This window comes from Crocodylus porosus, unplaced genomic scaffold (assembly GCF_001723895.1).
Source record: "Crocodylus porosus isolate Cpor-Errol unplaced genomic scaffold, CroPor_comp1, whole genome shotgun sequence".
Lineage (NCBI taxonomy): Eukaryota > Metazoa > Chordata > Crocodylia > Crocodylidae > Crocodylus > Crocodylus porosus.
In genome coordinates, this window is record NW_017728906.1 from 97,089,205 (window position 1) to 97,102,694 (window position 13,490).

Below are 13,490 nucleotides of genomic sequence, written 5' to 3' on the forward strand. Positions count from 1 at the left end.
GTAATTGTATTTGTATTCACTTGGGATAGCACTCATTAGTAAAGCAAGCAGAAGAACGCATATTCTTTCCCCCGCCCAAATATATGAAGTGTTGAAGGTGGGGAGCAGACTACCGGAGACCTTTCAGCATTCTTCATGAAACTCCAAAACCAGCCACCAGAAGTGTGACCCCCCACCTTAGAATACTTATGTGGTTTGGGCACTCAGCTGGGATATAGAAGACTCAAATTAAAGTCCGTAGTCTTTCCGATTCTCCCATATGCCAGGGGAATTTCCTAACCATTGAGCTATAAAAATCAATCTGTTAATTGAGCCTGTTAGAGCTATACCACTTCGTATAGATACATATTAATTCGTCAGAAACAGAGGGGTAACTCTCTACTCTAGTGGTGGTTACATTCATCTGAGAACTGGGGTACCCAGACTTGTTTCTGCTTTGAATTAGGCAGAGCAGGGAATTGAACATGGGTTTTTCACAAACACAAGTCACCTTCCTATAGATGTTGTTTTGATGAATCGGCATTTTCCAAGAAAATTATTTTACTGAAAAATTCCCTACCAATTCCTCTTATAAGTTATGCAACCTTCCCAAGCTTATGGTGAAAAAGTGCATGCTACATTACACCATTATGTATGGTACTTTCTCTACAGTCAGCTCATTTAACACTGTTTACATAAGTAATCAAATTCACCCGGAAAAATAAGTACACAGATCCCCATACTAATGCACTACCCACCCAAGTTCAAGGAGACAAACATGACGATATTGTCCCACTAAGCAAATAAATGCACTAGAAGCTAGATTCAAACTCTGGTAGAAGACAGGCATATGGAATGGCTCAACCAAGTACAAAGACTATTTGATTGTTTTGTGGTTCTGTTTGTAAAATAAGAATACACAGATCAATTGTGTGCCAGTGATCTCAACAAGAAAAAAAATATAATTCAGTCCTGTACCAGAAAATAATATAACTCTCAACTGACAAGAACACAATTTGTCAATTCTGCCAAAATTCTAAGATGTCTCACACTGTCCTCATTCTCTGATATTTTGGGTACCTAAAATCAGAAGAGATCAAAGAATACACTTTACTATGAGAAAAGAAAAGCATCCAATAACAAACCAAAAAAGCCCTTCATTGCTTTTTTAAATGGAATCACTTGATGCATTACTTAGATTTTATTAATAAGAATTTTATTGAAAAGAAATATTATTTTGCTAAGTCTTTTTTTAATTAACATGTTGTAGCTATGGATAATTCTGAACTACTATTACTTTTTGTTTTTAAAACAAGAAAATAGTTTTATAGCTCTAATATTAAAAATGTCCTTTCCAAACCTAATAAACTGAAAATCTCCTCTCAGTTCCCTTGAGAAAGTCAGAATCCACCCACTGTGTTGCCTATGAATATATGATAAACTTGCACACACCATGTGAAATATGCTGATCCATGCTTTAATAATATGTGAAAATAAAACCTGAATAATGACCCTGCATATCTTAATGAACAAATAAACAGAGCATGATTATTTCCAACGTAGTCTGTAATGCAACCACTAAAGATAAATTAGAGTGAAGCCTTGTTAGAAGTAGCATGCATGAAGAGGTCTAGGTTCAAAGCTTTTTTATTTTTAATTCTAAACAGTCTCTCCATTATGAAAACATTTTGCCCTGATACTTTCAAAGAATCAATTCTGAACAAAATTTCAAAAGAATCACCTCTCAACTCTTGGTGAAGTTCAAGAATGCAGAACTACTCAATGAATTTATTTAATGTTGGTTGTGAGAATCTATATTAAGGAGAGTTTGTCAAGTCAAACAGACTGGAATGTACACCAGTTTCACTTATTATAATGTTATTGTAATAAGTAAAATAAAGCTAGCTTCTGCCATATAAGCAATAATGTTCAGAATAACACAAAAATTAGATTACACAAAATTTTGCAATATATCAATATGTTTTTCTTTGGTCAACTACAGCCGTTTCAAATTCCTGTAGCTAAACAGGGACAGATTCTAACACACTGATACATGATAAGCACTATGCTGAGGTAGGTTTATACCATTGCCCTCCTGAGCACCTAACCACTATTCTTAAGGATGTATGAAATCTAGGACTTGAGCAGAGTGCAAGGACACCATCAGAATGTCCTTACAGGTTCGCTTCAAGGGCTGACACCTCTTCAACCCCTGGATGAGAGCACCTATCACCTCAATGATGAGACTGAGCTCTGTGCCACCTCAATACAGGCATCCCCTTAACTAAGGGTGAAGTTACACGTTACACTTGGAGCATATTAAATATATGGAATGTTAAGTAGTGTTCAAGTTATAACATGATGTAAGTAGTCACATGTTAATGGTTAATACAGTTTATTCCCTGACGGTGAGCAGGGCCATAGGTAAGAGCTAAGACCCCTGAACTCTACCCCAGCTTAGGGAGAAGGGGGCAGGCGAGCTGGGAGCAGTACATTCCCGGACGCTGGAGGACTACAAATTGCTCATGTTAATCCCTTTAGAGCAGGTTGAAGTTATCTAACACAAGTTAGGTACCATGGCCCATAGTTACCCCTAACCTGAAGTGGTGCAACTTTGAGATGCTCAGAGGGCACACAGCACAAGTTATAGAGCTTTAACATGCAGATATTCATGTTTTTAGCAACCTTTGTATTCTCTAAATGCAATATGTAACTTCACCCAAACACAAGTGAAAACAATGGGATTAGTTTTTGGAACTAAGCACTACCCAGAGGGCACGTCTACATGAGACTTTTACTGTGGAATAGGCTAATTAGTTCTGCAAACTTCTCACGTCTACAAATGCAGCCTCATTAGGCTACAGGAAACTAATTAACTCCACAGCAGCTCGTGTAGATGCTGATGCAACTGTCTGGGGCATGAAGGTGCTCCAGTGCTAGCCTCCTGGCTAGCCCCTTTCTGGAGCACCTTTGTGCTACTGCCAGCCACTCCACAGCACACTGAGCCAGGTCAGAGCAGCCCCATGCTGGCAGGCTGACCCCTCCCAAACCTCCTGCCAGCTGGGGCTGCTCCAACCCAGCTCAACATACTATGGTCCCAGGCACACATTTAAACGTCGTGCCCAGGACCAATAAACTCCAGTGTGATACGTGGCAGAGTTTACTGCTGCATGCTAATAACACGTGTAGACACACCCACAGCGAGAAAGAATGTCAGTATATGGTTCCATATGAGTAACTATATTAGATTAATATTATGCATATAAAAATATAGTAGACAATGCATACACACAAAAAGAGAGAGAGAAAAGCTACCCCAAGACATTTCAGTGAATGTAATGGCAATTCTGTTGGCCACCAGCTATACCAAATGGGGAAAACAAAATGTGTTTGTAGTTTCATTTGGACAAAACATGGAAAATGACCATATACTTTGCAACCAGAACTCACAAAAAGATATTTTTAATGGAAGAAATATTTAACTTTTCTCCAATAATGTCCCCAATCCCTGTTATTTTATGCTTAGAACGTACAATTCATGTAACCATATTGTTTGTTCTGAAGACCTAAATCAGACCTATATCATGTTTTCAATATTAACGTTACTATATTCTTGGTTTTCTGCATGTCAGAGGGAGCTGAAGGTTAGTCAAGCTTCTGCCATATTCAAACTTTTATTACGCCATGCATTTTAACTCAGCAGCTTGCACAGTCTAAATAGTTAAATTACTGTGCGTGCATGCCTAATAATATTAGCTGGGCCCAGCAGAAATCTGTTTTCCCAGATGGCAGATAGATTGCTGATTGCATGTGTTAGTCCACAGGGGGGTAAAGGGAAGAAATTCAACTTGGTCTGGATCTTTTTGTCTTCAGCAGCCCACACTGGAGAGATCCAGTCCTAAATGTTGCTGATGCAAATCAGAAGGCAAACAGGCCACTGTGCTGTGTGCTAGAGAGCTGGGGCTTTAGGGCAAGTGAAGCTCAACCTCGTCCTCCACTATAAGCTCCTTGGTGTTCCTGTGTGTGCTGCTGCTGCCTTCACTACTACAGAGGCAACCCAGAAATCAGCACCTAACCCAATCAGGCCTCAGAAGATAGGGAAGCTGTACGGTTCAGCAAGCAATCGTAGGTTCAGATTGTGGAGTGGCTCTGGAACTACTTTGAAGTAACTACTGCAGCCAAAAGGCAAAAACAGAATGTTAGGAGTGCTATAAATGGGTACAAGCAGAAAAGGAAAAGCAGCACTGAGCTTTCTGGCATCTCCCCATGGCCTTGCAAAAGGCCTTCAAGAAGCAGTTCTGCATCACAAAACTGAAAGCATTCCCTAGATCTCTGAATTTCTTACCCTTTCTAGCCATTTTTAATAGTTATATGATAAGAGTTTGAGCTTCTGCACATAAAACAAAATTCAACAGAAGGACATCTGTTAGGACCCAGGGATTTAAACTTGGGGCAGCCAAGCAAGCAACTCAACACCACCATGCAGCTGATCAAACACCAGTTCTAGCCCAGCCTGGTCCTTCCTATGAAAATACTTATGAGGAGTCAGGTGACCAGGGGGAACCTATAGGAAGTACACCCCCTGACAGGGGGACTATAAAATCCCTCCTACTTTCTGTGGGACTTGTCCCACCATTGTCATTTGTATGTGTGCTTCTTGGATCTGTGTCTTTCTCCTGTCTCATCCCAGGCTCATCACCAGGGATCCAGGTTTTCTTGGATTAAAAAATTGCAAATTCTCATGATAAAAACACCAAAATCCATGATTAAAATGAAAGGTGCCCCACAATCTCCTGCCCCTGGCCCTGCTAGCACCCCTCACTCCCTGCCCCCAGCCCCCTGGCCCTGCTCATGTCTCTCACTTCCCCTGACAGCACCCACAGCCCTTCTGTTGCCCCTCACTCCCCACCCATAGCCCCTGCTCCCCCAGCTCTGCAGAAGAGGCCCCCAGCTTCCAAGGCTATGGGGCCAGGGACCAGGATCTGCAGCCCCCTGCCCCTGACACACATCACATAAATGTGCCTGCTTCCCCCCTGCTGCTTGCTGTGGGCTTGGGTGGGGGGGGTGGGGGAGGCAGCTCCCTTCCACTGCATGCACTCCAGGGAGGCCGGGGGGACCCATGCCCCCCAGATCTCCTTGTGGGGCTTGGGCTCCTGCCCTACTTCCTGCCCCCAGAGCCTTCTGCAGGCTGGCAGGTGTGACTTGTAGCCTGCAGGGCAGAGCAGGGCCATGCAGGAAAGCTGCTTGCTGCTGTGAGCTCCATGCTGCGCTGGCGAGGTGAATGGTGGCAGCAAGTGACACAACCCCATGCCGCCACCCCTGCCTGTGAGGGGATGTGTCACAAAAGCAGTGTGGAGCTTGCAGCAGCAAGGAGATCCCTGTGCAGCTCCACTCTGCCTTGAAGTGCTGGGTCACACCCACCTGGCTGCGTAGGCCCTGGTGAGGGCAGCAGGGTGGGAAATCCAACTGGGCATCAGGGAGTGCATGCCCACCCCTGTCCCATGTACAGATCTGGGGGACATGGGACCCCCTGCCCCCTTGGAAGTGTGCACAGTGATATGGAGCCAGCCCCACTCCCTGCCCCCAGAAAAGCCACCCACGGCTCTGTCCCCCTCCCCACCAAGGCCCTGCAGACATGCATTGCAGCCCCAATCCCCAAGTCCCACACACTGCCCGACTGGGCAGCAGCCCCAGCCCTGCCCAACTCCCTCCATCTCTCCCTATGGGGGCTTCAATCCCCTTTCCCCCAACTTACCTGCAGGAGCTGCTCTCCAGGCTGCCTAGGGCCATATGCATATACACATGGCACCACCTCCCTGACTGCTGTCCTTCTTCTCCCTCACAGTCCCCTGTAGGCTGGAACTCTGCCAGCCTCCAGAGGGCGCACTGAAAACTGCAAAATATGTGGGTTTCTCTGCTAAAATAAAAAATCCATGTTTTATTCCAGTAAGGGGAGAAATCCGCATTTTACTGCATTTTTCCATGGGAAATGGAAAACCTGGATCCCTGCTCATCACAGTCCCTGTCCCTGCCTCGTTTCAACCTTCCAACTCTGATCTACCATCCTCTCTAACCATGGTACCACCTCAGTCCTTGGCCTGATGACTCAGACTGCAACAGATACCTGGTGTGACCTCAGCCTGCCTATAGTAACTTGATAAGTGACTGTGCACAGCCCAGTCGATCCTGGCATCAGCCTCATGTAAAGCCATCAAAATAAGATTTGTGTGGAAGTTATTTGGCAACTAGGTCTTGTGTTTTCGTCAGTACAGGGCTGAATTCACATACACAGAAGAGGAGGCAGGATTTGGACTGCGCTATGTAAACAAGCAATCACATTTGTGTGACGTTCTGGGAAGTCTGTTAGAGGTGCTGGGAGATATTGGGAAATATTTACAAGCACTAAATAATAATAATATTAGCATTTCTCCCAGGAAAAATAGTTCAGCTATACAAATGAATCCTGTTATCCAATACAACCATATCACAAAAGAAGTTCCTTCTTTACAAAAAGAATGGCTAGTCACACTTGATTGCTAAAATACAGGTTTATTCTCTGCAAATACCAAATGCGGCTCTTCAAAGTTCTTTACTGGCATTTCACTACATTAGATTCAAGCTCTACCATCTTATTGCTTAAAAAGTATGTACAAGAATTACATCTGACAAGGTTAGATTGATCTAAATGCCTGGCCCTGCAAAAGACGTTTGCAGGGCTTAAATTATCCAAAAATCATGCACTAACTTTAGATCAACCTGGGTTAGCACAATCTAAAATGGATTATCCAGATCTAGTGAATGCCTACGTGCATTCAGGTACAGATTAGGGCTGGAAAAGCCCAACCACTCACCCCAGCCCCAATGCTGTGATATCCCTACACTCCCACCTTGACGTAACTGAATTTTAGCCCCATGACAGCAACTCTTGGACTAGGCAACCCCCCACTTTATGAAGCCAGCAACCCCAAACCCTGGACCCACAATGTCTCCTGGGCCCAGCCCCGCCAGCCTCTCTCCCCCATGTACTGCTAGCACCCCCAGCCTTCCTGTCAGCCCATCTCCCACAGCCTAAGCTACTAACCTCAGGCTGTGCACACCACTCCCAGCATCAGCACATGCTGCTTAAACCTTAACCAGGTTCCATAAATGTTTGCTCACACCCTAAAGCTCTTCATAGATTTGCTTTCCTAACTATTTTTAACTGCTGCTTTTGTTCTCTTGCTTTCTGATTCCTGCCTTCTTCATGAAACATTCCCTCAATTTGGGATGGCCTTCTATATGTGTTTGAAATCACCTTCTGCATGTATCACAAGAGAGTCCTCATCACTCAGTTCCTATGTAGGCCAACCCTTCATTTACAGTCACAGTGATGTCAATGTGACTTCACAAATGATGTAGCCCAGCTAGAAGGCTCCCTTTTTGGGATCAGTGTAGAACTATAAGCTTATCAGCAGAGAAGCCTCATTTGTTTGTTGGATTGTGTGAACAATGTTATTTCAAGGACATTATTGTGCACATTATTCTTTTCTGTTACTATATATACTATGGGAGCATATGGGTCTCAGTTATAAAGAGGCTCCTGGCATCCTACCAATTATTTAAAACTACATATCAAATAACAGTCCAGACAGTTTGCTAGCTCTACAACGTATTTGTTTATAATAACAAATTAATACTCCCTATGTGGTTAGCCAGTACCTTAGTTTTGCTGTCTCTTATAAAAGAAAATGGGCCCGCAAGTACACCTCAAAAGTAAGATCTGTTTTGAGCTCTGTGAACAAAAAAAATACCAGAATCCTGAGACCCTTAATGAGAATATTCTACTAGCTCACTATTCTCTCATTCTGAGTACCATTTAGCATCAGCCAATCTCTCAAGCACAACTGCATATCAGTATACTGCAGAGAAGGAGGTGGTATCCCACATGGCCTGGTTCCAAGACATTTAGTTATAAAGAAAAAAACCCCCAAAAACAGACCCATAAGTCTTGTAACTGCAATGTTATTTTAGGAATTAGCATTGGAAAATGACTGTACCTTGAATTATTAAATGGACTCAATTATATTCTTATGTAGAAGATTATTCTGTTTTCGTACTCATCAGATTTACAATTTACAGTCTAAGGTATTTACACAGGTTGTAAAAAAAATAACATGTTACCTGTTCAAGTTTGGTCGTACCATTTACTAGGACACTGTCTGATGCATTGTCTTGAGACTGCTGCTTGCATAAACCTTTTGTTGCATCTTTGAACATGGTGTCTTTCTCCAGCAAACTGTCTTGTTTGGCAATCGGTATAGCCAGAGGATTGCTATGGAGAGAATCAATAAAGCAATCAGACTCTTTTTGAAGATGCCTGACAAACAGAAGATTGCCAAGGCTGGGTGGCATGAATGTGGAATTCAAATATAATTTGAGTTTAAGACAGTTTTTCCTTATCCAAATACATAAATTGGATGAGAGCAGAAGATTGTTTGCTTGGCTTGTTCTGTGCTAAGGATACATTAGTCTTGACAAAGCTCTTTGATTTAACATTCACTTTTATGCAAGCCTTTTCAAATGAAAGCTTAGCAAGTCAAGCAGAATATGCGTGGATGTGTATTTGCTAGGATAACAAATCAATAAGTAATTAGAAAGCTGAATTTAAGATATGATTGACCTCCACAATAGTATTTTGAAAAGTAATATAGTTAAATCAATTCAGTATACAGATATTGTCACTGCAGCTAATAAAATTAAAATCCATAGTTTTTAAGGTTACCCAATAAAGCAGCTATATTTTATCTGCATACAAAGCTATATATAACTGATCAATTATCTACAACACAAGACTATCTAAAATGAAATAGCAAAGATGCAAAACTTTATTCATAAAGGCTTCACTTACGAATTTGCCCATACTTTCAGTCTGCAGTACACCACACTTGCAAAAATGCATTATGACAGATCCTGCAAGCATTCTCTAGATTTCAGGTACATTATAGGCCCAGGAAAGCAAACTATGGCAAAAGCCTCAGAACAGAAGTGAGCTTGAGAGGAGCCATGACAGCAAGATCCAATGGAAGAGTAAGTAAATCCAGCTTTCCCATTTTCCTTTCAGTGGGCATGTCTACATGTACAATACATGTGACTGAATATACTTTAGCTCAGTTTGTGCCAGAGTGAACGAATCCTGACATCACCACCTACAGGTGCATTTAAGCACAGTAATTTATCGCACTGCTGAATACCACTTGTATGACTATCTGGCAGCACAATAAATTAGTCTACTCTGCCTTGACTGCTCCACACATATAGCCGGTAATGTTTACTGTGCAGCAAATTAGCCTACTATGCAGTAAAACGTCTCATGTAGACGTGCCCAGCATCTGTAATGGAGAGCAGATAATGCGTAGGAAAGAAGTGTCAAGAGTCACTGAAGACATGTAAAGTAAAATTCTGGTCCCTCTGAATTCATTTGGAGTTCTATAATGAATCACTGTAGAAGAAGAATTTCACAAAGAAACTGCTCTACTTCCCTGAAACATAAGGAGCAGGAACAACACTTATCCCTAATATGGGCCCCAAATAAGGACAGGAGTTGCTACTGAAGATTGAATATAAGAACCTGTTTAATTTTAAGAAAGTACTTATATGCTACACTAAGGAAACCCACAGCAAGCAAAAATACATTTTCACAAGAAATTAAATGATTTTTAAATGGAAATTCTTTTTCAACAAAACTGCCTTGTTTGAGACCACATCAGCTGTGATTAAGTTGAATATTAGAACTAACTGGGAACGCCTCCAAATATATTCATTTTTAATATTTTTAGAAATTTTTTTCTTTTCAAAACGACTTTTATTTTAACTAAAGCATATAAAGAATTGAAATTGAAAATAAAATGAAACACGATGAACTTAATAAAATTCAATATTTAACTGACTTTTTTAAAAAGTTGTTTTGGCTTTTTGTCCTAGTTAGGGGTGAACGTATTGCAGAATTCTTGAAATTTTCACAGAATAGAAAATCTGTATTTCACACAGGTTTAGTACTTCCCTAAATAAGGGCCATTTTAGCATCATGAAAAATGTAAACATTCATAAATGATGTAAGTGCTTCTGCTGACCCTTTATATAATAAATAACTAACAGATTTTATTCCCAGGCACCTATACCTCAAAGGAGAAGAATGTCTGTGTCCCATATATATCTGAAATAGCTTCTGTTTTTCAGAAAGTGATGCTTCCAGTGCTGATGGCTTCAAGTAGCTTTCTTTAAAAATGAATAGTGTTCTTTGAAGCATTAAAATTCAATTTAAAATTGATATATTTTGTTCCAACTACCCATTCAACTGTTCTTTTTTTTAATCGCTCAAAGTTTTTTGCAATTTCCTTCTAGACTGGATTTTTGTCACATTGATTTTAAAAAGACAGTTTTTTTTTAAGTTAGGTGTTTTTGGCTTATTTGGTTTTGTTTATCTAAAAATTGCCAAACAGACAAGCAAAAAACCCCAAAATAAACAAAAGGCTACCTTATTTTCATCATATTAGATGCTTCCAAGCTTTTTTATAAATGTTCCCCAAATTTTCTGTTTGGAAGTTGTGTTCAGATGATACAGCAATCAAAATCTATTTGATACAATAATCAAGATCTTTTAAAAGTTTTGGAGCCGCTATTTGTAAGTAATAGTAAGATGATGTTTCCTTTTAAGATCCATGAGATCTCATTGGTGTTACCTTCATCGTTCCTCATCCCATCCCAACTGCTTGACATGCAACACACATTTGTAGCACAACATTTAGATTAGTCAGTAAACTCTTCAGGACAGATAGATGAAAAGAAACTATTTTGCAGGCTGCAGAATGGGAGAAAAGCAGAAACCTTCAGGCAGAATATTGTAAAAAAAAAAAAAATCCCTCTACTACCTTTTTATAACAATCTGAGTTCAAAAAGTCAGCACCTTACAAAAAAGAGAATTAATTAAAATGCATTTCATTTAATAACATTTATTATATTCATAATATCAAAACATATTAATAGTGAATAAAGCAGTTTCTTGAAAAGAAGTGACAGTGTACTGATTTATAGACAGATGTATGCCATACAAACTATTTTCATTTAAGAGATTTATTTTTACATAGAGTTAGAATATAATTCTATAGTTCTATTTTACCAGAAATATGACATGATTCCAAAATAGAACAGACAGCACATAAACTATTTTCTTTGATTTAGTTTCAGAAAGATGCTAAGAACAATACAAGACTGGCACCTAAATAGAAAAAAAATGTTTCCAGAAAAGAAAATGACATTTAAAAAGGTATTTCATAAGTATTTGATGCAGATTAGTCACAAGGTGAACTCCTAAATTAAAAGTGCTGTTGAAAAGATCAACTGTAATTCAGTGCAACAGAAGATTTTATGTTAATACAGGTAAGTGGTTTAGCATGAGCAGTCATCTCTTGGATGCTGTATTCTACTACCAGATAATTAACCACAAAGGGAGTCACAAGGCTTGAGCCAGAATTGAAGAAGCATAAAGGAGAAGGAGGTCAGATATCAAGGGTAATCTACTCGAGCAAGGTAGGACTACTCTTACTGGCACACATTACTCAGAAAAGTCTAATGTGCTAAACTACTGCATAGTATAATTTTCATTTTATAAGCCATAATGTATTATATATATTTATTTTTTAAAAAAACATAAAATTCTGTATCTTCTTAATTGTTGGTTGTCAATTAGCATTTTAAGACAGAAAAGATGAAGTATATGGAAACATTTTGAAGGCTCAAATTCCAGAAATAAAAATACTTTTATAATGTATTTTCCAGTTAGTATTGGAGTATCAATAGTATTGGAGTAACAATAATTAGGTTAAAAGATGTTATATGAAACTTTAAATAAAGGCAGATTTCAATGCAGAAACAGATTCTATACTCATTTTTTTCATGGATGTTCTTAGTAGGTATAAACTCTGTTAGGAAAAAAACTTTTGTCAGAAATAGTTTACATCATCATGTTATAACTTCAGCTCAGAATTTAAAAAGTTTAAAAGCAAAGGTTCTCAACCTCAAATCTTTACTTCTTTCTTTTCCTTGTAAAACACCAGAGTAATCAACTACAAAAGTGCATATAAATAGAACTTGTTTAAATAACACTTTTAAATGCTCAGTCAGGAAATTAAAAATGTAAACTTCTTATTATAATGTTGATTCAAGATACATTGTGCATGTTATATTTTGTATTCTTGTGTTGACATATAAATGTGTTAATTATTGCAATTAATATTTACTTTATGATAAAGGTACAGCAAGTGAATTGTGACAGTGTTACGCTGTGAACAATTCCATAACTTTTAATTTTTTATCTACCACTTAAGTCAACAGGATTTGTGATAGTAAGGCTTGGTATATACTAAAGAAGTTATATCAGTAAAACTAATGCCACTTATGAGTGTGATACTATGATTTGTTTACTGTTATGGTTATAGTGGCATAACCAAGATAAGGCACCTTTTCCCACTGCTGCTTATTAGATTCCCCAAACCTGAATAAGCTATTAGAGTAAAAATTGGATAATTTTTAGGGGAGTAAAAAACCTAACCTGTGAATTATCAAAGCTGCACTTTATGGTCATGTCCAGATGAGCAGGGGCATGTGCATTCAGCAGCACAAATAGTAGCAGCACAAATCTCTGCTACAGTGCATGCTGCTGCATGTGCCTTTTGTTGTGGGCTGTGCCCAGCTCATGCCAGCTCCCATCCAGGCTCCATGTGCTTGGGGGCGGGGGGGGGAGCTGGCTGGGGCACAGGGTGCCTCGGCGTGGGGCTAGTTGGCAGGAAGCCCTATGCTGAAGCACCCTGCACCCTAGCCAGCTGGAGAGCAGCGTGTGGAGACAGGGAGCAGGCAGCCCAGGGCAAATTTTGTCTCCGTTCTGAAAATTAGCAGCACTGTCCATGGTTCAACTTTCAACTTGTGTGGTTTGTGGCGCTGTCAGAAAATGAATGGTTTTGGGCATTTGAACCATCTACTATGAGATATAAGAGGATAAGTGTCTACTGCACATCCATTGTTCCACACTACCTGCCCATCTGCATGCACCTATATCACAGTAAGCAGAAGCTAAATTATGGTAGTTTAATGACGTGGGGTAAGTTACAACAATGCCACAATAGCGCGCACAAGGGTTACTTCTCACTGGCTGACGTGCACCAAAGCTCGACCTCGTACCATCTTTTTCTATAGTAGATTGATTGTATCTTTATACCCTTGATTTATATCCTTTTATAGTGGGATAACTGTATCCACACTAAAAGGAAGGACTCTTTTTTAACTATACCTTTATAACGGAAGCAGTGAAAGGTTAACAGAAAACATTAACAGAACCTCACACAATCACCAAGAATTTTGGAAGTACTTTAAAACACTATAGTTTCTTTTTAGTTAACAATAAAATAAAAAATATATAAATTATGCTACTGGTCATGTAAGCCTAACCTAGCTTTTTTATTGGGTTATACTTCACAGTC

General features: G+C 39.7%; 1 protein-coding gene across 1 annotated transcript in view; it reads right to left on the bottom strand.

Annotated features, from left to right (window-relative positions):
- The window catches only part of MYO16 (myosin XVI), a 484,140-nt gene that overhangs the window by 310,625 nt on the left and 160,025 nt on the right, over positions 1-13,490 (bottom strand). The window contains exon 9 of the mRNA XM_019529669.1: positions 8,140-8,290. Coding sequence (XP_019385214.1) covers positions 8,140-8,290 — 151 coding nt within the window. The remainder of the gene's footprint in view (positions 1-8,139; positions 8,291-13,490) is intronic.